Source organism: Oryctolagus cuniculus, chromosome 8 (genome assembly GCF_051225735.1).
Source record: "Oryctolagus cuniculus isolate XC-2025 breed Fujian yellow rabbit chromosome 8, ASM5122573v1, whole genome shotgun sequence".
NCBI lineage: Eukaryota > Metazoa > Chordata > Mammalia > Lagomorpha > Leporidae > Oryctolagus > Oryctolagus cuniculus.
The window spans coordinates 41,605,694-41,630,255 of NC_142874.1; the positions used below are offsets into that span (position 1 = coordinate 41,605,694).

General features: G+C 37.0%; 1 protein-coding gene and 1 long non-coding RNA gene across 11 annotated transcripts in view; one reads left to right on the forward strand and one right to left on the reverse strand.

Moving 5' to 3' along the window:
- Positions 1-5,863, reverse strand: part of LOC127483256 (uncharacterized) — a 37,979-nt gene extending 32,116 nt beyond the window's left edge. For 2 of the 3 annotated variants that reach the window (XR_011378225.2, XR_007909367.3), the window contains exons 1-2: positions 5,725-5,863; positions 5,343-5,532 (exon numbers count right to left, since the gene is read on the reverse strand). This is a non-coding gene — a long non-coding RNA (uncharacterized LOC127483256). Of the gene's footprint in view, positions 1-3,956; positions 4,074-5,342; positions 5,533-5,724 lie in introns of all 3 variants that reach the window. The other variant, XR_011378224.2, reaches the window with a different exon arrangement.
- The window catches only part of FBXW7 (F-box and WD repeat domain containing 7), a 212,832-nt gene that overhangs the window by 82,071 nt on the left and 106,199 nt on the right, over positions 1-24,562 (forward strand). The window contains exon 1 of one of the 8 annotated variants that reach the window (XM_089302355.1): positions 5,896-6,093. The exons of the other annotated variants lie outside the window; for them this stretch is intronic. Within the exon in view, the coding sequence (XP_089158481.1) occupies positions 5,896-6,093 (198 nt within the window). Of the gene's footprint in view, positions 1-5,895; positions 6,094-24,562 lie in introns of those variants that run through there. 8 annotated transcript variants of the gene reach the window in all.

The window sequence follows — 24,562 nt, forward strand, 5'->3', positions numbered from 1 at the left end:
ATACATTTACTGTTTTATTTTATACTTTGATAACATAGTTTTAATTAAAGTCACAGACTTATGTTATATAAATTAAATTTCTAGTTTAATAAGAAATCAGTATTCGTTAGCACAAACATCATGGTAGACTATATTGCTTATTTTTGAAACTTACTAAAGACTTTCTGCAACTTACTTTGGAATAAAGGATAATAAATAATAATTATCTTTAAAATCTTTAATTTCTAGGTTTCTTTTTTATAAAAATTTAAAAACACATTTTGAATTTATGAATAAAATTAACTTAAAAATACATACATTAGTTTTATTCAGAAGTGCCTGGTATTGAAAGAAATGATTTGGAAAGTGATAGTGCATTGTTAGGGTAATTTTCAATGGTAGTTTTTTTAATGGCTAATATTTATTAGATTCAATTTATAAATATCCATTCATTGTGTTTATCCTCTTATTTAAAATCTTTTGCTTCTGTATTGTAGGCTCTTTGATTGCTTGTGTTTTAGAAGGAGGATATAGAAAAAGTAACTCATATTTTTAATTATTGCTAAGTTGAAATCAGTGTTTAAATTTTAAACAAAGTTTTCAACAAAATTTAAATTTTAAACAGAATTTTAAACCTAATTGATTTAGTGTGTAATTCCTAAATATTATAGTTCCCTCTTCTGTCATTTCAGAGCTATTGCACTATGTTAAAATTTTCAGATTCATTTCAACATGTTTAAAAATTACCAATAGACTTAATTTGCTATTTGATTCCCTGAAGTGAAGACGTTTATGTCTCCTGGTTCTATGGCTAGTATTGCTTTTGAAATAATCGTTACCAAAAGTTATTTGTAGGAAACATAGGAGACTGGGACACAAGGTAGGTGATGCAATGAAGAAACACAAAGACAATTTTAGAATATAAGATACCTAACATGGTTTCTGCAAGTTAATGGTATGAGAAACAGTAAAAGGGTATCCCTAGGGAATTGATCTCACGTGAAAGAGTTGTGAAAAAATCATGGCCGTATACAGAGTGGTTCTCCTTTGGCTTCTGTTTAGATCAAGTTGAGTAAAAATTATTTTAAGACAGTAGGAAATTTGAATATTTACTAAGTTAGTATTATGGAAATATCATTTCATGAGAGGATTTAATGATTTTATGAGTATGAAAGGCAATGGCCAAGTCAGTTAAAGGTGCATAGTGATGTGCATGATTGGGTGAGATATTGACATGTTATCTGGGATTTACTTTAAATTGTGTTAGAAAAAAAGAATAAAAAGTGGAGTAATATTGGTAATACCTTGAGAAATTAATGAGCATGAGTGATCTGTGCATATATACTGGTTCTTTATACTTTTCTCCTTTAGTATGTATAATTTCAAAATTTTCATTAAAAATCCAAAGTTTTTTTCACTGACTGCATTTCCTTTTTTTGCTGTGACTACTCTTCTCCCAGTGTTTAAAAATGTTCATAAGTATTGTTAACAAATTATTTAGCTTTCCATAAAGAAAATGAGGCTTTTCCTGATACTTTCGTATTTCCTCATCTATTTTTTTTCTTACCAGTTATTACATCTACTGTAGTAAATCATTGTCTTGTTATGTCTTACCCCTTGAAATACAAATTCAATGAAGAAGGTTTTTTTTGTGAGTGTATTTTGTATATTGCCACATCTTCATTATCCATACCTTTCCAGTATGTGGTAGAACTTGGTAATATTTGAATGAATGAATGAATGAGTGAATGGGAATCAGAACTCTTAGAAGACTGAAGGCTTGGCCAAAGACAAATCCAAGAACTCATTTGAAACGTCACCCATGGATCTTTATGAGGGAAATGTTGGTGAAACCCCATAGTTTAGGAGAAAATGAAGCCCTCTCCCCAATGTTTGTAAAATCTTAGCATATCAGCCATTCACCATAGGGTCAGCAACAGAAATTGCTATACAGTAATAAAGTTATTATATTGTAGTTTCTCTTTCACATATTCTAAAAGTGTTTTTCTTCTTATCTCTTTATTACTGAAAGATTGCCTCTCCTTGAGATATGTATTCTGTTTAGTTTATTTCTCCCTAGGAAAAAAAGTTACTTAAAAATAGTGATTGGAATAGGCGAGGTGAGTTTAGAAGCTGTCTTTATAATTCCTTTTTACATGAAAAATCTATAATTTCATATTTTTACTTTGCCCATCAACTGACTTTCTACTTTTTTCAATATATATGTGTTTATAAGCCAGATTTTTTTAAATCTTGCTCTATGGACATCACAATAATCAGTTATCTACTTAAAAATAGATATTAGTTTTTTAACATGACTGTGAAGCACAGCTAATAATAATTGTGCTCAATAATTATGACTAAAAGTTGAGTTTTTAAAATATCTGAAACTTTAGAAACATTTTTATTTGATATCTTAAAATGACTTTTTTTGGAATTTCTGCTTTTACAGTGACTGAAGTGATTTTTATAATCAAGTAGCCTTGACTTAAGGCAAATACAAGGAAAAATTTCTATTGATTCTCAATTTGTTTTGATTTCAGGGCCACTTTAAACTCTAAAAAATTATTGAACATCCCAAGGAGATTTGATTTATGTAGGTTATATACCTTAATATTTTACCCTGTTAGAAAATAAAACAAGTTTAAAAGATACTCACTTAATTAAATACATTTAAAAATAAGTTAATTACATATTGACTTTTTGTTAGAGGGACAGAAACAGGCTTATTTCCCTGAAACAGCAACAGTAATGAGAAGAATGACATTGTTTTTCACTTCAGTAAATATATTTAGAGTCTGGCTCAATAGGAGACAGTTGGATTCTCTTAAGTGCTTCTCCATTCAGTCTGGTAATTATTATTTGCCCTGTAGTCTTAGGAAAACTTTACTTTATGTATGCTCATATAATGATACATTGAGAGTAAACACTTATAGTAACATAGTTATATTATTATAAAAATAGTTTTGCTCTCAGGCACTTCATGTGAAGGTCTTGGGAACCCTTAAGGTCCACATTTTGAGAACTGGAGTCATCTCTCCCCCCCAGTACTCATATGTGATAATATGGTGTTTTTAATTGCAAGAATAATTGTTTTTGAAAAATACAATAGTGCCAATCAGGTGAGTTTTCATGTGATACATTTTTACTTGAAAGGGACTATTAGTTTCTGTTTACATATGCATATAAATTTGGGCATTGAGGAAAGATGCTAAGTTGCAGGGTCAAGTTTGTGGATTTCACATCTTTTAGACCACCATTTAGAAACATGATCACTTTGTTTATTAAAGAAGTGAGAATGAATTTAACAGATATACATTGTTAAATATTTTTAAGCACATTTTGATTTAAGAGTTACTTGCAGTTAAGGGGGAGTGCAGCTTTAAAGTGAAGTTAGTTTACTGAAATAATCATGATCCCTAACATTAATGAGCAATTATTAATGTTTCCTCCACTTTTTAAACATATCTGTGGCTAGACAAAGTTAAATGTTAAGTGCTTTTTCTGAACAATATTACGCTTCTTTTTTGATAATTTTAAAAACTTTGTGTTGGTTTGCCTTTCAGCCCCATCTGTATGCAGAGTACCTGAAATTAGCTGACATGGGAGGAAGATGATAAATAATGGAAATAGCCCTTACTGCTTACATTCTATTTTAGTTACAACTAATCTAAGATCCAAGGAGTATCGGTGGGGGGATGAGGAGGACGGAGTGCTGCGAGACAAAATATGTCATAAGTACTCTCTACTTTTGGGTCTTTTATTTTGTGGTTTTGTGTAGAAGCAATAGTGATTCTGAGGAGCTGGTTAAATAAGTAATTTTCATTAATAGCATACATTTGTTGAGGATTTTTAATTGATGCTTGTCTCATATTAGAATAATTTATAACCTTTTACTAGTTATAAAACTATAAAAATCTCTGGGCATGTCACACATTTGTTGGCAATATAAATTGTATTAGTTTCAGTGTTGGTACCTTGTTCTTGTATTAGCATGATGTATTAATTTTTTCATTAGTTCCCACAGCTTGCACATTTGCTACGAGTGCGCCAGCAGAAATAAGACCTTTTTCTCTAACATGTCTGACATGCACCTGCAAATGACAAAACAGAGCTATGGCTAGATTTTAGAAGTTCTTTCGTCACATAATATAAGGAACTTAAACTGATAGTACTTCAGATTTTCCACGTTGTGCGCTTTCAGTGAGTAGTGTATCTGCAGCACAGGAGAGCAGACTTGGCAATGCCAGCTCCATTGTATCTGCAGATGAGGATTTAGAATTCTGTGCAGCAGACAGTACCTCCAGCAGGCGAGTAAAAGGGTACTGCATTATTTTGTTTGTTTCCATAGCCTTTATCTACAAAGGGTTTTTAAACAATTCCATGTGAAGTGCATGCTTGTTTTAGATATTTCAGAAGTTGATTACTTAAGTATAATATGATTATCAAAAGGGCAGTGCAAGGTGAAGGCAGAAGCAATCCTGGCTCTTTTCAGCTTAAATTATTGAAGAAATTGAGCACGAGACATACACAAATAAGGAACCTGTCAATGCCACAGACAATACAAAGTTTCAAAAATAGACATTTTCATACAAGGTGTTTATTATTACATTTAGTTTTTAGAGTCTCGTCCCCCCAAAAGAGTGCTGCTAACACAGATTGGCAGTCAGTGGTCTGTGAATGTTTATTAAGTTGTAATTATTTGAAGTATGATTATTTGAGAAGACCACAAAGTATTTGTATAAATGTGACCTCTCCTGTGACCTGGGAATTATAAACTGGATTATAATTATCTGGTGTAAATAAATACCTTTCTGTACTATCAGGAAAGATAGAATAGTTAGTATAAAAGATGTTATATTATGACTGACATAGTTAATATTATGGCTTATGTTTTCAGGTGGTTGGTGGGTTTTTTTCTTTGTAAATTTTCTAATAAAATGCAAATAACCAAGTGGGAGAGAATTCAGTGTCAAAAATAATCAGATTTTATATGGCTTTTTACTTACTGGCAATACCTATCTGCATAGCTACATGTTCTTTTCTAACATTTATGATAGCAGGGGCCTCCTCGTACTGTCTTGCTTGTTTATTCCATGGTTGTCTGCACCAGTATTTTTGCTAAGAATTTTATTGCTCATTGATTCTCAAGTCGAGGTATAGTATTCAGGGGGAAATTTTTTACTTTGCATATCTTATTCAACCTCCCTCCTACTCTCTGCCACCATTAGCTGCTATCTAAATTCTGTTTGCTTAAAAAATACGTAGGCCTACGTTTCTGTTACTGTTACTTAATTTTAGGTTAAAAGCAACTCTGTAAATGAATCTATGGTACAGAAGTAAAATCAGTTGGTTATTCTTACTGTGAGGGTTTGGCAGGCTCCTTGAATTGTCGAGTCATAAAAGGTCAGCCGTTCTGATTGGTAAGTTACAGAATCCATCCAGCAGTTTGCTCCCTGTTGTTTCTCAAAGCAATGCAGCAGCAGTTCTTTTCCAGATATTGAGCGGTTCTTGCACGGTGTGTGTGGGGACACCGAGGGGTGGGGCTCATTCCTGTTGGTTGTTGAAATAGTATGCATTTACAGAGGGAACAGGTTGGATAGGCTGAGCTGAAGGAGTAGGCAAACAGATCAAAACTGATGGAAGACAGAGTGGTTAGTATAATTTTGGGGTGTCTTGAGTTCACTCCTTTGTTAAGTACTTGGGCTTTAATATAAAACAGTTTGAAATATTAAAGCATCTTACCTTTTCTCTAAAGAGTGGCCAGGAGACTTCTGTTTTTCGTGCTGAGTTTTTCTTGGCGATGAGTTTGTGGCTGGTGTCGTCTGGAGGGAAGCTGTTGTTTATTCTTTTTTAGCAGTGTTTCTTCCAGCCAGAGAGCTGCAGAATGAGGCAGTTAGCCCATTTTGAGTATATATGGGACATTACCGGTTCCAATTTTTAGAGTCAAATTCTCATCTAATGAGCAAGTCAATGTGTGGCTGTGGCTGCAGCATTATTTCTTCTTTAATGAAGAGGTTGAGCCGTTCGACCTGCTGCTCCGATCTGTTCTCTTGTAGCCATACATCAGACCAGGTGCAGAGATTATCCATCGAGTGTCCCAGGCAACCAAAGGTAACTACATAGATTTATTTCAAATAAAAATATACAAGTAAAATGAATGCATTATAACTAGGATCAAATGATTAAAAATAAAAGACCAATTAAAGATGTTCTTAGCAGTTGTCTTGACCTTGCAGTAGCTATCCAATATCATTTTGTCATCGTCAGATTGTGTAGCAATGGAAATGCACTGCAGTAATTGATTTTGTAATAGGATCAGGTGATTTACTAGCTGCACTGACAACCACTTGCTTGCTTGCTCTGAATGTGGAGCACTCTAATGGATGTTGTGATTGCAGCCTGGAGCTGATGGGAGACTGCTGGCCACTTAAAGCAGCAGCACTTATTTTTGAAATCGGAATAGTTTTTCCTTGCTTTTAAATTTTGAGCAGCTTCAGTAATTTCGTATAGTTGATTTGAGTGCCCCATGATATTTTAGAGATTATATATTATTCCACTGAATAATTCATAAAAAGATCATTGATATGATTAGCCATGAATATAACAAAATATAATCTCTCTGCTCCACACTCCTAGCTCAGTATCAACATATATATATCAGCATACTCTGATATTGACCCTGAGAGCACATCACTAACATATAAGAGTTTCTGTTCGCTATTGTCTACTATATAAATGAAGTAGAATTTTCTTAGCAGTTACGAATTTCATAAGTTTCCAACATTAGCTGTGGTTACAATGTTGGAATTGTAGTAAACTCTCTTGAGTTGTGATAGAGTTGCTTTGTATCACTTTTTAGTCTTGCTTTCCTAGTATTATAGATAAAACAACATTTTGGAAATTGTTTTGTCATTTCTAGGAATATTGATGAAAATATGTAATAGGTACTTTAAAGTAATGTTTAAGGATTCCACAAATTAAAAATGTGATATCTAAGGTTTTGTAATATCCAGAATTATGGAATTTCACAGTAATTAGATTTTAATAATTTTCAGTCTATATTTTATGCCTTTTAAACAAATGATTACAAATGTGAAAATATAGGACTAATGCTTATATGGACAATGGATATAGTTTGCACAAAGCAATAAGACTCAGGTGCTATCCAGGACCTTCCCTAACTTTACATTTTGCTTAGGGCAAAATGGGTAAGAAAATCTCTCCTCACCTTCTTTCATCACCTGCACTACTTCCTGTTTACTGTAAAGTTTTTCATATAGAACCTGACACTATTATTCCCTATTTTTACCCAACTATATCTAAGGACATTTATAATAACTAAATAGTATTAATAGTTTATCATAGCATAAATCAAACATAAAATTATGTTTGTATATGATATTCAAGCCATCATGTGAAGAGAGCTTTTGTTTCTGATGTACTCAAACAACTGACCCTTAGTGTCTGGTGATACACATTCTGCATGTGTCCCTGAATTCAGGTACTTATGGAAGGTTGTAATATAATTTAAATGCTAACCTTTGTGATCTTTTGTTATTCAGAAGGTAAGTTTTTAGAGGACTCCTGCATAACTCCAGCCTCAATCTTTTTGTGAATGTTGATAACATGAGCATAAGGATATTAATATTTTTTTTTGACAGGCAGAGTGGACAGTGAGAGAGAGAGAGAGAGAGAAAGGTCTTCCTTTGCCGTTGGTTCACCCTCCAATGGCCGCCGCGGCCGGCGCACTGCGCTGATCCGATGGCAGGAGCCAGGTATTTATCCTGGTCTTCCATGGGGTGCAGGGCCCAAGTACTTGGGCTATCCTCCACTGCACTCCCTGGCCACAGCAGAGAGCTGGCCTGGAAGAGGGCCAACCGGGACAGAATCCGGTGCCCTGACCAGAACTAGAACCCGGTGTGCTGGTGCCGCAAGGTGGAGGATTAGCCTAGTGAGCCGCGGCGCCGGCTTAGGATATTAATATTTGAGATTTGGTTAAGGCTGTGACTGAGTTTCATGTCTATTGAAAATGTAAACTGATGGACTGCCATCATTGACGTAAATTTCACTGAAGTGCTATACATTAAATCTGCCTTCTCCCCACCCCCACTCCCTTTTGTTTTTCCAGTGGGTTGAGCAAATAGGAGGAAAGGAAGTAAATACCAGAGTGCTGAATACTTTTTTTAAAAGATTGATTATAGAAGACTAAAGAGGATTGAATGTGTACTACAGTGGTTAAGACACACACATCCCGCGTACGAGTGTCTGGGTTTGATTCTCCGCTCCAGCTCCTGACTCCAGTTTCCTACTAATCCAGACTGTGGGAGGCCACAGTGATTGCTTAAGTAGTGAGAGACCTTGATTGTGTTCCCAGCTCCTGGCTCTAGCCAGCCAGCTTTGGCAGGGATTTGGGAATGGACCACTGGATCTTCCTTCTCTTCCCCTCTCCCTCTCAAATAAACAACTTTTTAAAAAAGATAAAAGATACTATTGTAATTTTGGAATTAGTATTTCTTGTAAAATAGATGTGTGGTGTACATTGTGAAGTTCTAGTCTCAGTGGAGCAGACTTTTCTAAGCATTAAAAGATCTGGAGTTAATCTGACACTAATCTACTTGATGACTGATCTATTTATATCCATTCATATATTTATATATATATATATGAAAATTTAAAGCTTTCTTAAACATATTTTTAAAATGTCCATTAAAAAGAAAGTGATTTACCCTTGTCAAGTGTGAGGTAATGATAAAACTTGACCTAACGGTTATGGAATTTGGAGTTGGAAGAAGGATGAAATTTGAAGAATCAGGTTGAGAGTGATGATGCTGTTTCCATTAACTGTGCATGTCTTTGCTGGGGGAAGGAAGATTGAGAATAAATGTTTTTGCTAAGAATATGGTTTTACCTTTGTGATATCCAGTATCCTCTAAATAGGATAGTTATCCTTTAAATTATCCTAATTGTTAAAGAACACTTGGAATTGAATTCTGATACTGCCAATTTGTCCTAGGTTCTCAAAAAAGATAATGTCATTAAAGACTGTATTCACCCCATTACATATCTTTTGAAAAGTATTTTTTTGCCTTTTTATTTTAAAATATTTAAATAATGCAGAATAGTATAAAAAAGAGTTCAACAAATACAGATTTTAAAAACATTTAAATTTTGCCATATTCATATGAAAAAATAATGCAAACATTATACACACAAACATTCATACTAGTTTTTTGAATTGGGGTAAATATATTAATATCACATAATGTGGAAATCATGACAAAGATCATAAAATGAGTTAAGAAAGATATATTATTATGAAAGGGAATAATTCATTGAAAATAGCATTTATATACCAAATAACATGGTATGTACACTTTAAAAATTATTATATATCTATTATTATATCTATTATTATATATATAAACCAATATCCACATAAGAGAACAAATGTGGTATGTGTCTTTCTGTGTCTGACTTACTTTACTTAGCATGATGATCTTCGGTTTCATCAGTTTTGTTACTGATGTCAGGATTTCGTTTTTTAATGGCTGAGTATTTTTCCATTGCATAAATATACCACATTTTCCTTATTCATTCATCCATTGGTAGACATCTAGGTTATTACTAATCTTTTTGTTAAAGCAGCTAGCCAGTATATTACTGATACTCTACTCTCTTCATACATGATTATTGGATAAGCTGTATAGTGTTCTCTTTGTTACCTAGATGAAGAGGCTTATGGATTTGTTGAATTAAGTATTTTAGCAGTGATGGTCATGTAATAATAATTGTAACATTTATTGACCCCTTACTTTGGACCAGGTGCTAATTACTGTGTTAATTACATCCAGTATAGGGAAGTACTCTAATGGTTATTATTTTTTAAAAAGATTTGTTTATTTATTTGAAAGACAGAGTTACAGAGAGGCAGGGAGAGAGAGACAGATCATCCATCCTCTGGTTCACTCCCCAGATGGCTGCAACGGCAGGAGCTGAGCTGATCTAAAGTCAGGAGCCAGGAGCTTCTTCTGGGACTCCCATGTGGGTGCAGGGGCCCAAGCACTTGGGCCGTTTTCTGCTGCTTTCTCAGGCCATAGCAGAGAGCTGGATTGGAAGTGGAGCAGCCGGGACTAGAACCAGCGCCTATATGGGATGCCGGCACTGCAGGCACCGCCTTTACCCACTTCGCCACAGCTCCAGCCTCCTACTGGTTATTTCTAAAGATGAGGAAACTGAGAGTCAAAGTGATTCTCTAACTTAAAATCACACAACTAGGAAATAGTAGACTCAGTGTTAGAACTAACACTTGTCGCTCCCCCTCTTCGTGGAGGAACGACACAGGACCCTGCGCTGTTCTTTTGTCTGCTCGGCCCTTCCCGGGTTTGCTGCTGGTTCTTCCCGGGTTGGCTACCGACCCTTCCACCTCCGTGGAAGGGCGGTTCTCCCTGGCCACTTTCCCCACTTCCGCGGGGGAGCGGCACACCGCCGGCCGGCTCTCTCGGAGGCTGCACAGGTGTTCCTTCAGGTAGATGTTCCCCTTAGATGTTCCTGGTGCATGTTGTCTCTCTCCTCCTTTATAGTCCTCTTCCGCCAATCCCAACTCTGCTACCCACACGCCGAGTACGCTGCTCTCCTCCAATCAGGAGCAGGTCCTACAGTTTATTGGTTGAACTGGAGGCAGCTGTGTAGAAGCTGTTTCCTCCTCTCCCAGCGCCATATTGTGGGAGAGCAGATGCATAGAATAAGTCTTAATTCCAGTAACTTAGTCTAGTCCGAGTTGCTCCCAGTTGTTCCCCACAACACTTTCAAATATTGTTCCCCGTAATTATGATACAATACTGCAATAATATATTTTTCAGGTATTGATAAGTATGCTTTCAATTGCACTCAGTGACAAAATGAAATTTTGGTCTGAAGGCATTAAATGATAACCTAATTTTTCTGTCTTGAATAAGAAATAAATGATGTGTTCATCTCAGCAGTAATTATTCATGTCAAGCACATTGGTACACTATTTAGGGTAAGGTTTCTCAGAATGTGGGTAAAGGATCATTTGCAACTATATCACTCAGGATGGTGGTTAAAACTGTAAGTTTACACCAGGAGTCATAGAAAGAATTTCAAAAATAATAACCAGGAATCTTCACTTTTAAGGATAATACTTATATATACCAAATTTTTAAAACTATGGATGTTGAGAATGTGCTTCTATTTTATTGTCTTTTTGTCCATCAACTTTCCTTTCTTTGAGAATTATTTTTTGAACCATGGATGATTTGTAAAACTATCCTCAGGCTGTTAGAAGCAATTTTGAGGTGAAATGAGCATCTCATAAACTAGTGATGAATGTAAATTGATTCTTTTGTGGTAGTCATTTAGGAATGTGTTTAAGTAGGGTTAAGGTCAGTCATAAACTTTGACTCAGTGAACCTAATTCTAGGAATTGATCCTAAGGAGATAATCAGAGATTCACAGAAAGATTTAGGTATGAGGGTGTTTATAGCGTATCATTTATAATGGTGAAAAACTGGAAATAAGTTAATTTCTAATATCATTAAAATGGGTTAATTATGCCATGTCTATTTGGACTACCATTCAGCCTTAAAATCTCATATTAGGAAGATTATTAAAGACATAGGAAAATGCTCATGATTTAGCACAAAATATCAAAAGAAGAATATAAAATTTTAGGTTAAATCATGTGAAACTGATATTTTTGTAGGTCAAGAGTGATTGAATATCAGAATTTTCATGTAGTCTAACCTAATCTGATACCAGTTTAACAATACATGTTTTTAAAAACATTTTAGAGAAAGAGACTGTAAGAAAATACAGCAGATTTATAAAGTGATTACCTCTAGATAGTTAAAATATAGATGATTTCAAATAATTGTATTTTTACATTTTATATGAGTGGATTCAAAAATTTTTTTGGCACCACAATAGACTTAACCTTTAATTCATTTTTTTGGACAGACTTTTTGAAGTGTCCTTGCCTTGAGTATTTTCTTTTCGTTTCTTTTTTTTTATTTGACAGAGTTAGACAGTGAGAGAGAAAGAGACAGAGAGAAAGGTCTTCCTTCCGTTGGTTCACCCCCCAAATGGCGGCCACAGCCGGTGCTGTGCTGATCCGAAGCCAGGAGCCAGGTGCTTCCTCCTGGTCTCCCATGTGGGTGCAGGGCCCAAGTACTTGGGCCATCCTCCACTGCCCTCCCAGAGCTACAGCAGAGAACTGGACTGGAAGAAGAGCAACTGGGACTAGAACCCGACACCCCAACCGGGACTAGAACCCAGTGCCCCTATGGGACGCCGGCGCCGCAGGGGGAGGATTAACCAAGTGAGTCGCAGCGCCGGCTCACCTTGAGTATTTTCAAATTTTCTACTAAATCTTAGATGTGACTTTTGTAATAGGCAGCATGAATTACTAACAAAGCCAGGTTTTGGAAACAGTTGCTAAGTTTCTGTGAGAAGGACCAGATAAAATTTCTGTAAATCTTCAGTTAAGCTAAGCACCCCTTGTATTCAGCTTTTCTTATCTGTTGTTGATACTGAGTATATTGATATATGAGTAGGAACATGTGGTATTTGTCTTTATATTTCTGGCTCATTTTACCTAGTATAATATCTTCCAGTTCCCCTCATGTTGCTGCAAATGACAGGATTTCATTCTTTTTTTTTTTTTTATGGACAAATAATATTCCAATGTGTATATATGCTGCAGATTTTTTTTAACCCATTTATCTGTTTATGTATACTTTGAGTCCATATCTTGGCTGTTGTGAACATTGCTATGATAAACATGCAAGTAAAGATACTCTCTTTGGAGGACAAATCTTGTAAACTGTATGGTAGTTCTATGTTTAGTTTTTTTTTTTTTGAGAAAATTCCATATTATTGTCTAAAATGGCCATTCTAATTTATATTCCTACCAACAGTGTATAGGAGTCCGCCTTTGTCCATATCCTCACTAGCGTTTGTTGTTTTTGTCTTTTTGATTATAGCCATTCAAACTGGATTAGGATGATGTCTCTTTGTGGCTTTATTTCCATTTCCTTGGTATCAGTGATGATGAGCATTTTATCATATGTCGGCCATTTGGATATCTTCTTTTAAAGAAGTATTCTGTTGATATTTTTTGGCTGTTTTTAGTTCCTTACATGTTCTAGATATTAATCCCTTGTCTGATGCATAGTTTGCGGAATTTTTCTCTCATTCTTCAGGTTGTCTCTTCACTCTGTTGATGATATCCTTTACTTTGCAGAAGCTTCTAGGTTTGGTAAAATCCTGTTTGTCAGTTTTTGCTTTTCTCCCCTGTGTTTTTGGGATCTAAAAGTTTTTCCTTCTCACTGAGTTCTCTTTCTTTGCTTTTCTTGGAAAGATTTATTCATTTATTTATATGAAAGGGAGAGAGAGAACAAGCGATACCAATCTTCCATCCCCTAGTTCACTCCCCAAATGCCCACCACAACTGGGGGTTGGCCAGGCTGAAACCAGGAACCAGGAACTCCGTCTGGGTTTCCCATGTAGATATCAGAACTCCCAAGTACTTGAGCCTACATCGACTGTTCTTTGTGCGTGAGTAGGAAGCTGCTTCAGAAGTAGAGTACCAACACTGGATGTGGGATGTATGTGTCCTAAGTGGTAGCTTAACCCACTGTGCTACAATACCCACCCCTTCAGTGGGTTCTTAAAACCATTAGTCATTTGCAAGAGTTGATTAGGTAGCTATTTTAAGCAAAATACTCTATTTTAGGTCATGTTGTTTTACATTTTAATCATAATTTATAAAATTTATAAGAATTTAAAGTTAGTAATTATTATCTTCAGCTTAAAAATTGTATTTATCTGTAAGGAAGATACTTCTCTGTACCTTCATAGTACATTAATGGTTTAATTTTAAAATTATGGCTTAATAAGAGTAAGAACTATCATATACCAGGTTTGGGTGCTTATATTGTCTGTTTACTCCTTGCCTAAAATTTGTTCATTAGATAGCAGCTTTGTTTTGGAGCTGAGGAGACTTGAGATTATTACAAGCTTGCTGGGGATGCCAGTGAGTGGTAGATCTGATTTTTATTTCAGTAATATATCCTGGTCAGTCTCTGAAATTTAAGTGTTCATAATCTGGGGAAAAGGAAATCTTTGGTATAACACTTCCTAATTCAGACTGTCAAAGAAGAACACAAAATAGATAACGAGTAATTCTCATTTTATTCAAACACTTGTTGTCTTCTAATCAGGGCAATGACTAGTCATGGCATTTATTGAAAACCTACTCATAGCTAACTTTTTAGCAAATCACTGGAAATGCTAAAACAGAAGAGCTAACATTTGCCTTCTGAGACTTCACAGTCTTAACAGGAGAGACAGCAAAAAAGTTGCAGGGTATTTCGGAACGCTAGTATGGAATAGAAACTTAAGGTTGTTAACTAATAAGGTTTGGGAGTAGTGGTTAAAGGCATTGGGAAAACTGTCTCAGAGGCGGTGAATTTAGAAGGAGCCAGAGATTTTATTTTTCCCATAAGCGCTAGGAGTCTGCGATTTAACAAGCCTCCTTGCCTCCTAAGTGATCTGTAATCTTATTGAAGTTTAAGAACTAACACTATTGATACTATCAAAGTGGATGTAATAGCTTAAGGAGAATGCTTATGTAGAGTGAGAAGTGAGAAGTTAGAAACCTAAATGCAACAGCATTGTGATGAATAGGGAGAGGCCCCAGAGAAGCAGGAGAGTTTCTTAGCTAATAAATTGCATGTATGAATTAGGTAATGGGAGACAGTAGAAAAATGTGGGAGATGCATCTAAGGAGAAGTAGGTTATAATAGTGGACTGTATCTAAAAGGCCATATGTTATTATTTTTTGCTTTGTCAGAAATTATCTGTATATCCTTCACCATTTAAAATCATTACTCTGGGCTTTGTAGCAAATTTTCTCCTGTCCCTTTACCTCAGAACTACATTTGTATCATGTACAAATTGATACAAGCAATTGTGCTCTGGCCCCTACAGAGGTATATTGAAAGCAGTCTACTGTAATGCAACTTTGTCATTGGCTCAAGATCCTTTTAGATTAGATTAATGTGACAGTTATGATTTATGTATGGTAAATGATTTTTTTTTGGTGCTAAGGAATCAGATTGGAAGTATCTTGGATTTTATAAAACCACAACACTTTAGAGGAAGATTGTCAGAATTCTGATTGTAAGTACTTTTTTTAGGAAAAAAATTGTCACTTTTTTACCTCAAACATGATCAAGAATGAATAAAAATCAGTGTTAACCTTTTAAAGGTAATATTTAAGAAACAGGATTAAAGCATATGAGCCATGATTTGTAACATATTCTGCCTCTCTAAGAAATTAATTCTTAGATTTTCAAGTTGACTGGTTGTTGAAAATCATAGTAATTAACCTCCAAATAGTGCTTTTTAAAAATGTATTTCATAGAATCATTTTAGAATTTTAGTTACACATATGGCGTAACCAAGAAGTTTTTGGTTACTGAAAAGTAAAAATTATAAATCATTGCTATAGCATTTGTTTATTGCATATTTTATGATACTGACTTTTACTTGCCTCTTTATTTTCTCTCCATGACCGGAATTTTCTTAAGTGTGAATTTAAAAGAAAATTTCATTATTTTGTCACTATTGGCATTAAAAAGTCAGTGTCATATACTTGTGAATGCTTACAGAGAGAGACAAAATTGAGTTTAAAGAAAGTGGGCCTTTAAGTAAGAGGTGCTGATACATGTAGCAGGTTTCTAGAGAAGGTATGAGGGGAGACAGTCCAAAGGTGTTTTTCTTGGAAATGGTAGGGATCACTTTTTTTTTCCCCTCAGAGGGAGACAGAGTAAAGGAGGATTATTCTGAAACTGACCAGTCTGTATACAATGCTGAGAGCTTCAGTCATCGCAATGAGAGTAAGTACTCGTTCAGCAGTTTAAATTCTAGTTACTTAATACAATTTCATTCTGCATAGGACAGTTGGTCTTGTTACCTATTTTCCATTTTATCACATTTCTTATTTCTGTATTAAAAGTTTTGCATAGGAAAGCCTTGACTGAGTGGGAAGGTTTTTAAAAACAAGGCATATAAACTTAGATATTGAAGACAGAATTTCAAGGCCATTACTAACCTTTTGGTAATCATGGAGCCAGAATTTGGTTCAGAATGTCATAGCACTTGGTCTGAACTGGAAGAGGCAGTAGAAGGGTGGTATGAATGGTCCGATCTGAAAGGCAGATAGTCTATGTAATGCATATGGGATGTGATGGGGGAGAGGGGATTGATTAGATTGGATCTGTTTACTAGAGTGGTGTACTTGTTCTGTTCAAGTTCCATTTTCTCCTCTTTTCTGCCAGCTCCGACATCCTGTCCTCCTATTTTTAAAGAGGTAGGAATGCCCTACTTATAGTTGCACTGTCGCTCCCCCATTCGCGGAGGAACGACACAGGACCCTGCGCTGTTCTTTGGTCTGCTAGGCCCTTCCCGGGTTTACTGCTGGTCCTTCCCGGGTTGGCTGCCGACCCCTCCACCTCCGTGGAGGGGCGGCTCCCCCTGCCACTTTCCCCACTTCCGTGGGGGAGCGGCACACCGCCGGCCGGCTCTCTCGGGGGCTGCTCAGATGTTATCTGGATGTTCCTGGTACATGTTGTCTCTCTCCTCCTTTATAGTCCTCTTCCACCAATCCCAACTCTGCTACGCACACGCCGAGCACGCTGCTCTCCTCCAATCAGGAGCAGGATCAGCTCCTGCAGCTCATCAGTCAAGTTGGAGAGAGGCAGCTGCGTAGAAGTTGTTTGGTCCTTTCTCAGCGCCATATTGTGGGAGAGCAGATGCATAGAATAAGTCTTAATTCCAGTAACTTAGTCTAGTCCGAGTTGCTCCCCACATGCACCTTGGTTGATTTGGTATTTCAGGATGTATCTGTTTCAGATAATTGGAAAAAAATGCATTTTAAAAAATCTTAATATAAAACAAAGTTTCAGATAAAAAATGTAATGTTTAGTTTTTAATAACTATATTTCCCAAACTAAATTTTCATTAGAGTTGTACACCTTAAAGTGTTAGAATCATCTTAGAGTCATATGACCTACCAAGGTGAAATTGCTGAACTCAGGGGCAGGTATGTGGTGTAGCCATTTGGGATGCTCACACCCCAGGTCAGAGTCCCTGGGTTGGAGTGTTAGCTCCACTCCTGATCGACCCAGCATTTCTGATAATGCTCACCTAAGAAGGCAGCAAATGGTGATGGCTCTAGTACTTCGGTCCCTGTTACACACATGGGAGCCCTACATTGAGTTCTTGGCCCCTGGCTTCGGTGTGACCCAGCCCTGCCTACTTGGGGAGTGGAATAATATTAAGACAAACATTAGGAAAAACAAAAATGGGCCATATTTTGGATTGACTGAAAATATTTTGTATTTAGTAGCAATAAATTTCAACCTTTCAGTTAGGGTTCATTGTATTGTATAACAGCAAATATTGAAGTAGTAAAACCAGACCCAAATAAAGTGAATGATGACACTGGACTTCCTTAAATACTGAAATATAGGCAGTTCTGTTATAAAGCAATATATGTTGTCTCTGACAGCAACCTAAAGTTCTATAAATTCAAACCCTAAAACCAGGGACAAACCAAAAAGCAACCTTTGCAACTTTATAATCTGTACTAACAAAATAACCATTGTAATAAAGAGAATGTAAACATTTGCATCCAGCATCAGTTAATAACTTCTAAGACCTAAGATTTATGCTTTTTCCTTTGAGACGTAGGTTAGTATGGACATTCATTTTCACTTATCAAATTGTGAAAATTATTAAATGAATCTATTATGGTCCTTATTATCCTTGTTCCACACCCTTTTTTAAAAAAAGAAACATGAGGAAATTATTTTTACGGCATGTTATCTGTACTAAAGCTTGACCAGATGGTTTAAGATTGTGCAAAGCCCAACATGAACCTGCCTCTGTGTTCTCTTCTGTGGGGTTTCTAGTTGCTTTTTTCTTAAGGTAATCATCATATTGATAAGCCCCTCTTTTAAGAAAGCCCCTGTTTTAAGAAAGTTTACATCTGCTGACTTTAAAACATGGCTGCTGGAGAAAATTGTTCATAGACCAAGTGACTTTCACATTATACTGACCTCATTACCCTAATGATGAGTGGATGAATTCATACTGCAGAAACATGTCTTACAGGAAAATGGACTGTAGCCTAGTTATATACTGCTTGGTTATTGATACTTCACGTGTCTAACTGAATTTTTATGTGTTTATATTTTCCCTCTGTGCTATTAATATGTGTCAGTGTCTCTCCCATGTGGGGACAGGAGCAGTGCATGTTGGCATAGGTACTAGTAGAATGCTATTCACTTCTTATACTTTACTTGTGTAGTTTTATGTTTTAAACTGGGACCGGGGGTTAGCTCATCTTTGTGAATGAAACTTAAGACTGAAGGTTTAGTGAATGTGTGTGATGAAAGTCAGATCCACTGACCACCACATTCCTATCCTTAATGTTATATGAAAGAAAGTGAAACAAAACTTTTAGAAATGCAGCTGTAAAGATGTATACACGTGTTTGGGGGTGCACACATGGATGCAGATTGTTTCACCGATTTAAGGTTCGTTCTTCCCTTAATTGATTAATAGTTTCATTTGTTCCTATTTTCTACTCAGCTGTTGGTAGCTGTGATAAAAGATTGCTAGAGAAGCTCTTCACTGACATTAAGTCCTTGCTCTGGTTAGACTACTGCCACTTTAGAGTGAAGGGTGCTGAACTGAGGTCATGTCAGCAGTTTAATTCCTATCTGCTTGCACTTTTCCAGTATAAGTGGACAGTAAACTTCCTTCCCTAGCTAAACTGTAGGACTTTGACTTAGATAAATTCATTGTTCACTTTGCGGGGAGTGGAGCATAGCATTTTCCCTGGTCCAATTAAAATATACCAGCTTGCTTATTTATACTACTGCATCATGGTAAGCATAAGAGTTTTCTTTTAGGGTAATTTATAAATGAATATAGAATAACTTGGTTAATATGAATTTAACTCCTATTTGTTTTTCTATAAAATTTCTACCCCTTAAGATGGCATTTCTTTTATCCTTCTGTTTATAGTTAAAAATAGAGAAGGGTTATTTACTTTTATCCCTTTCTTCAATTTGCTACCTTTTAGTGTAAGAAAGAAGGAATGGTTTTTAAAAATTTTTAAAAGATTTATTTATTTGTTTGAGAGGCAGAGTTAGAGACAGAGAGAGGTCTTCCATCCACAGGATCATTCCCCAAAAGGCCACAATGGCCGGAGCTGGGCCGAGCCGAAACCAGAGGCCAAGAGCTTCCTCTGAGTCTCCCATGTAGGTGCAGGGGCCCAAGCACTTGGGCCACATTCTTCTCTGCTCTCCTAGGCCATAACAGAGAGTTGGATAGGAAGGGGAGCAGCCAGGATGTTCATATGGGATGCCGGTGGCAGAGGCTTAACCTACTATCCCACAGTGGCAGCCCCCAGGATAGTTTCAGAATTCTCACAATGAGATGTGTTTTCATTGCATGCAGTAATAAGCTTAGAGAATATGCATGCTGTAGATTTTAAGGAAGGTAGATTGTATGCATTTATAGTAGGTGTATAATTATATAAATTTCTTAATGCTGAGCTTTCATGTTTTGAAATTTTCAGGATCAGAACTCATAGGAATGTATCTAGCTTTTATTAAATGTTTGAACTGGTTTTTAAAAAAATTGAGATTATATATCCAAATTTGCTTATACTGATTGATGAGTTTGTAAATATTACACATCCTGTTTCTTTTAAGAAACATTGTATGTGATTGATTCCAAGAATCCTAAGGTATACGGTTACTTTAACCAATAGGAAAGAGCTGCTATTGAAATAACATGCCTTTGGTTTCTGAGGGCAAATGTGAGAAAATGTGGAAAAGAGTATAACTTTTAGAATTAATGAAATATTGCAAACATATACTCAGATTTTAGGGTTCTTTTTTGTTGAGGATCAAATTCCATGTTGCTAGTTGTTGTGGACCTGACTTAATTCTCTCTATATATGTTCAGTTGTGCCAGTTCTTTTTGTTCATTTGTTCCTTACATTTGTATTTATTGACTTTCTTTCATGTGCAGAGCTGTTCACTATTCCTGTTTATGTAAGATTGCTTCTTTCTGGAAACTTCTGTTATCTAGACTGCAAAGCAAAATGGAGTAATTGATAGTACAGAATTGTTTAATTATATTTCCAACTAGATTTTAAGCTGTCTCAAGAAGATTTTTTTTTTATGTTCTGTGTCTGCTTAATTGCCTAGCACATAGTATTTAATTGTAATTTCTTGATTAAACTTTGTTTAGAACAGTGGGAAAAAAGAAATAGCGCATACATGTCACAAGAGCACCTGTGTGGCTGTGCTTTGAAGCAGTGAAGGAATTTTGAATTTCAGAAAGATAAATTGGCTGAACTTTCTAACTCTAAAATGGAACATCAGAGATTCCTTAAAGTTGGTAATAGAAATCTAAGTACTTTTCAAGAAATGAGATGATCATGTCCTGTTATTTATCCAAATATGTAGTTATCTTTTTTAATGACATGCAAAGATCTTTTGTTTATATAGTAATGGTGACACCCTGACGCTGAATAGTTAGAATTCTTGAATTCTTATAGCTGTTTTAACATTAGAAAAAAATCAGTGGGAGTTGGGCCAAGCAGTTAAGACTCCAATTAAGATACCTGTGTCTGGTAACCAAGTACTTGGGTTTAATATCTGACTGTGCCTCTTGATTCCACCTTGCCACCAGTACAGATCTTGAGAGATAATTGGCAGTGACTCAGGTAGTTTTATACCTAGCACCCACACGGGGGACCTGGATTGAGTTTTTACCTCCTGACTTTGGCCCTGACCCAGTCCCAGCCATGGCAGGTGTTTGAGGAGTGAACCTGCTCATGGAAGATCTTGCTGGCTGGCTGGCTCCCTCACTATCTGCTTCCCAAATAAATAAATAAATACAAATTTTTAAAAAATCAAAGAAACTCAGAAAAGCCCAATGGTCAGGCTGCTGTGGCTTCTTGCCTAGCTGCACAAGTGAATTATTGTGTTGAACACTGGTAGTGGAATAGTAGAATGCTTTACCTGGCTTCTCATAGAGTTTTTTGGTAACAGATTTGACTGATTGCATCCACATAATGCAGTTCAACACATTTCATCTGTTCTCCTTATTTCTGTCAAATTGGCCCTTGGACTTGGTTTGATTTTGAGTAGCACAACTCTGCTTTCTTATTTTTCTAATTGCTTTTCTAAAAATCACTGCCAAAATATTTTTTTCTAATGCATGACAGTTTTAACTCCCTTCTTGATTGCCAGTCATAAGTTCATCTTTTTTTTTTTTTAAAGATTTATTTATTTTATTTGAAAGTCAGAGTTAGAGAGAGGAGAGGCAGAAAGAGAGAGGTCTTCCATCGATGATTCATTCCCCAATTGGCCTCAACGGCCAGAGCTGTGCCGATTTGAAACCAGAAGCCAGGAGCTTCTTCTGGGTCTCCCACGTGCAAGGTGTCCGGTGCGTAACAAATCTTCCCAGGCAGACGAATCAATTCATTCACAGGCTTTTATTGGGGTTCCACTCCCTGGTGAGGTTCCCCGGTCCCAACAGAGCAACAGAGTGGGGGCCGGGGAAGTCATGCGTCAGAGATTGGGAGAGCTCCTTTTACAGATTCAGGGCATGGGGGTTAAAGGTTGAGGCGGGTCTGATCCTCATTGGTTGACCTTTAGGCACCCGAAGGGACCTTGACAAGGACTTTCTTCCTTGGAAGTAGGCCTTTCCATTCCTGGAAGTGTAGGCCTTCCCTCCTTGCGGATCCCAAAGCTACCATCACGCAGGTGCTAGGGGCCCAAGGACTTGGGCCATCTTCTACTGCTTTCCCAGGCCACAACAGAGAGCGGGATCGGTAGTGGAATAGCCGGGTCTCTAACTGGCGCCCTTATGGGATGCCAGTGGTTCAGGCCAGGGCATTAACCCACTGCGCCACAGTGCTGGCCCCTTCTGTCTCAGTTTTAGCTCTACCTCATACGAATTTATAACAACAACAAAAAACCCTTCACACGGCTCTGTGTGGCTCTAAAATACTCGAGCAGTGAGTGACTTTAATTTAAAATGATAATCAGCTTCCTGGGCAACTAACTTAAGCAAACAGGAGTTTTCTCTGCTGCAATGTAAATTCACCCCAGTGCTGAAAGAATCACTACAGATAAAGTTGTGTGTGTTTTTGTTTTTTTTTTTTTTTTTGACAGGCAGAGTGGACAGTGAGAGAGAGAGAGAAAGGTCTTCCTTTTGCCGCTGGTTCACCCTCCAATGGCCGCCGCGGCCGGCGCACCACGCTGATCCGATGGCAGGAGCCAGGTGCTTCTCCTGGTCTCCCATGGGGTGCAGGGCCCAAGTACTTGGGCCATCCTCCACTGCATTCCCGGGCCATAGCAGAGAGCTGGCCTGGAAGAGGGGCAACCGGGACAGAATCTGACGCCCCGACCAGGACTAGAACCGGGTGTGCCAGCGCCGCAAGGCGGAGGATTAGCCTAGTGAGCCACGGCACCGGCCTTGAATCACTACAGATAAAGTTCTAAGGAAGATGCAACTTGAGAGCCAGAAAACAAAAAAGAAAATTTAAGAGGAGTGGAAAATTTAAAAAAAAAAAAAAAAAGTCTAGCACATGTTTAATTAGAGATGATAAAAATAATGAGAAGAATTGGTGTTTAGCCTGGCAGATAAGACCTCTGTGTCTCATGTCAGAGCACGTGGGGTTTGGTTCCTGATTCCAGCTTTCAGCTAATGCAGACCCTGGGAGATGGTGATGATGGCTTATGTAGTTAGATTACTGCCACTTACATGGGTAACCTGAATTGAGTTCCTGGCTCTAGCTTTGGCTTCTACTAAGCTTCTTCTGTTGTGGGCATTTGGGGAGTAAACCAGCAGATGGGAGCTCTCTCTATGTTGCCCCCCAACAATAAAATTAAAGAAAGAGTAGAGGAGTGTCAATATTCCACTAGATAATGGTTATAAATTTTTAGAACAATTGAAATATACCAGTTATCAAATCTGGGAAACTACATGAATCACAATCAAGATAAAATCAATTCACATTCAGACACATTGTAGTATAACTGTAGAACAGTCAAGCTAAGGAAAATATTTAACAACTAGAAAATAAAGTGATTACCTAAAAGGGAACAGCGGTCAGGCATTTGCCTGAATTTCCAATAGCAATAGTGAAGGCCAGAGCAAACTGTCTACCATATTTTTATACCCAGTGAAGCTATCTTTCAGAAAGGGCAGAATAGAAACCGGGTCAGGGGAGAAAAAGTTGTAAGAATTACGTATTGTTAAAAAAAAAAGAAAAGAAAAGAAAAGAAAAGAATTATATATTGTTCCCAGGACAATCTGTATTTGTTTTTATGTTAATGGGTAGCTGACAGACACCGTAATTAACTCCTGTCTCCTATCAGAGATGTCAGACCTTCATGATAGGTTACCCAGGTCAAAGTTTGAGAGCACCTGCATAAATGACAAAGATTCTGTCTTTGGAAAGCAGTTCCCTTCATAGAGTGCAAATTTACTATTAACTTTTCAATGATTGACATTCAGATAAATCTAAAAATTAACACTTTTAAATCTAAAAGTTATACACATATCACATGCTGCGATTTCCTTTTTTTTTTTTCAGAAATAATCTCTGTATAGTAATGACAGATTGTTTTATTTTTTACAAAATTAAATATTAGTCCTGACTTTATTTTTAAATTTTTATTAATATTGTTTATTATAAAGACAGGGAGAGACAGACATCTGCCATCTGATAGTTCATTCCCCAAATGCCTACAATAGCTGGGGCTGGGCCAGGCCCAAGCTGGGAGCTGGGAGCTCTGTCTTGGTCTCCCATGTGGTTGACAGGGACCCAAGTACTTGAGCCATTACCTGCTGCCTCTCAGGGTATTCATTAGTAGTAGGAAGCTGAGATCGGGAGCTGAACAGGCTTTATAAAATGGGATGTGGTTTTCTGTCACTATGTCTTACACTTGCCCCTTACTCTTGATGTTAGAGTACAGCTACTTACTCTGAAAAGTTAAAATAAAACTATAATTTTGTTAACTTTAAAGTTAACTTAGATGTCCTGAAAGAAGATAGCAACAGTTTTTGGATCTTTTGGAGCCTCTGCCTAGAAAATCAGCAACGTATTCCCAAAACCCAAACCCAAGGCTGACATTCACACACGACACAGTGTGTTACTCCTGTAACGCCAGAGTGCCACTGAGGAAGGGAAAGCAGAGACAGCCGTGCACCTAGGGAAGCAGCGTCTTCGCAGGGAGAAGCACAGGGAAATAATGAGGCTCAGACCTGACAACAGAATTCCCGAAGTAACTGGCCATTTAGCGGAGGAAACAGGTGGGATTGTGCCTGCGCCAGTAGGGAAGAGTGCAGGGGGCCCTCCGTGAGGACTGTAGGGGCAGGATGTGAACTCTCAAAACCAACCTGCTGGAGCTCTTTCCTGTCACAGAGCCTTACATTAATGAGAAACTTTGGGAGTGGAATA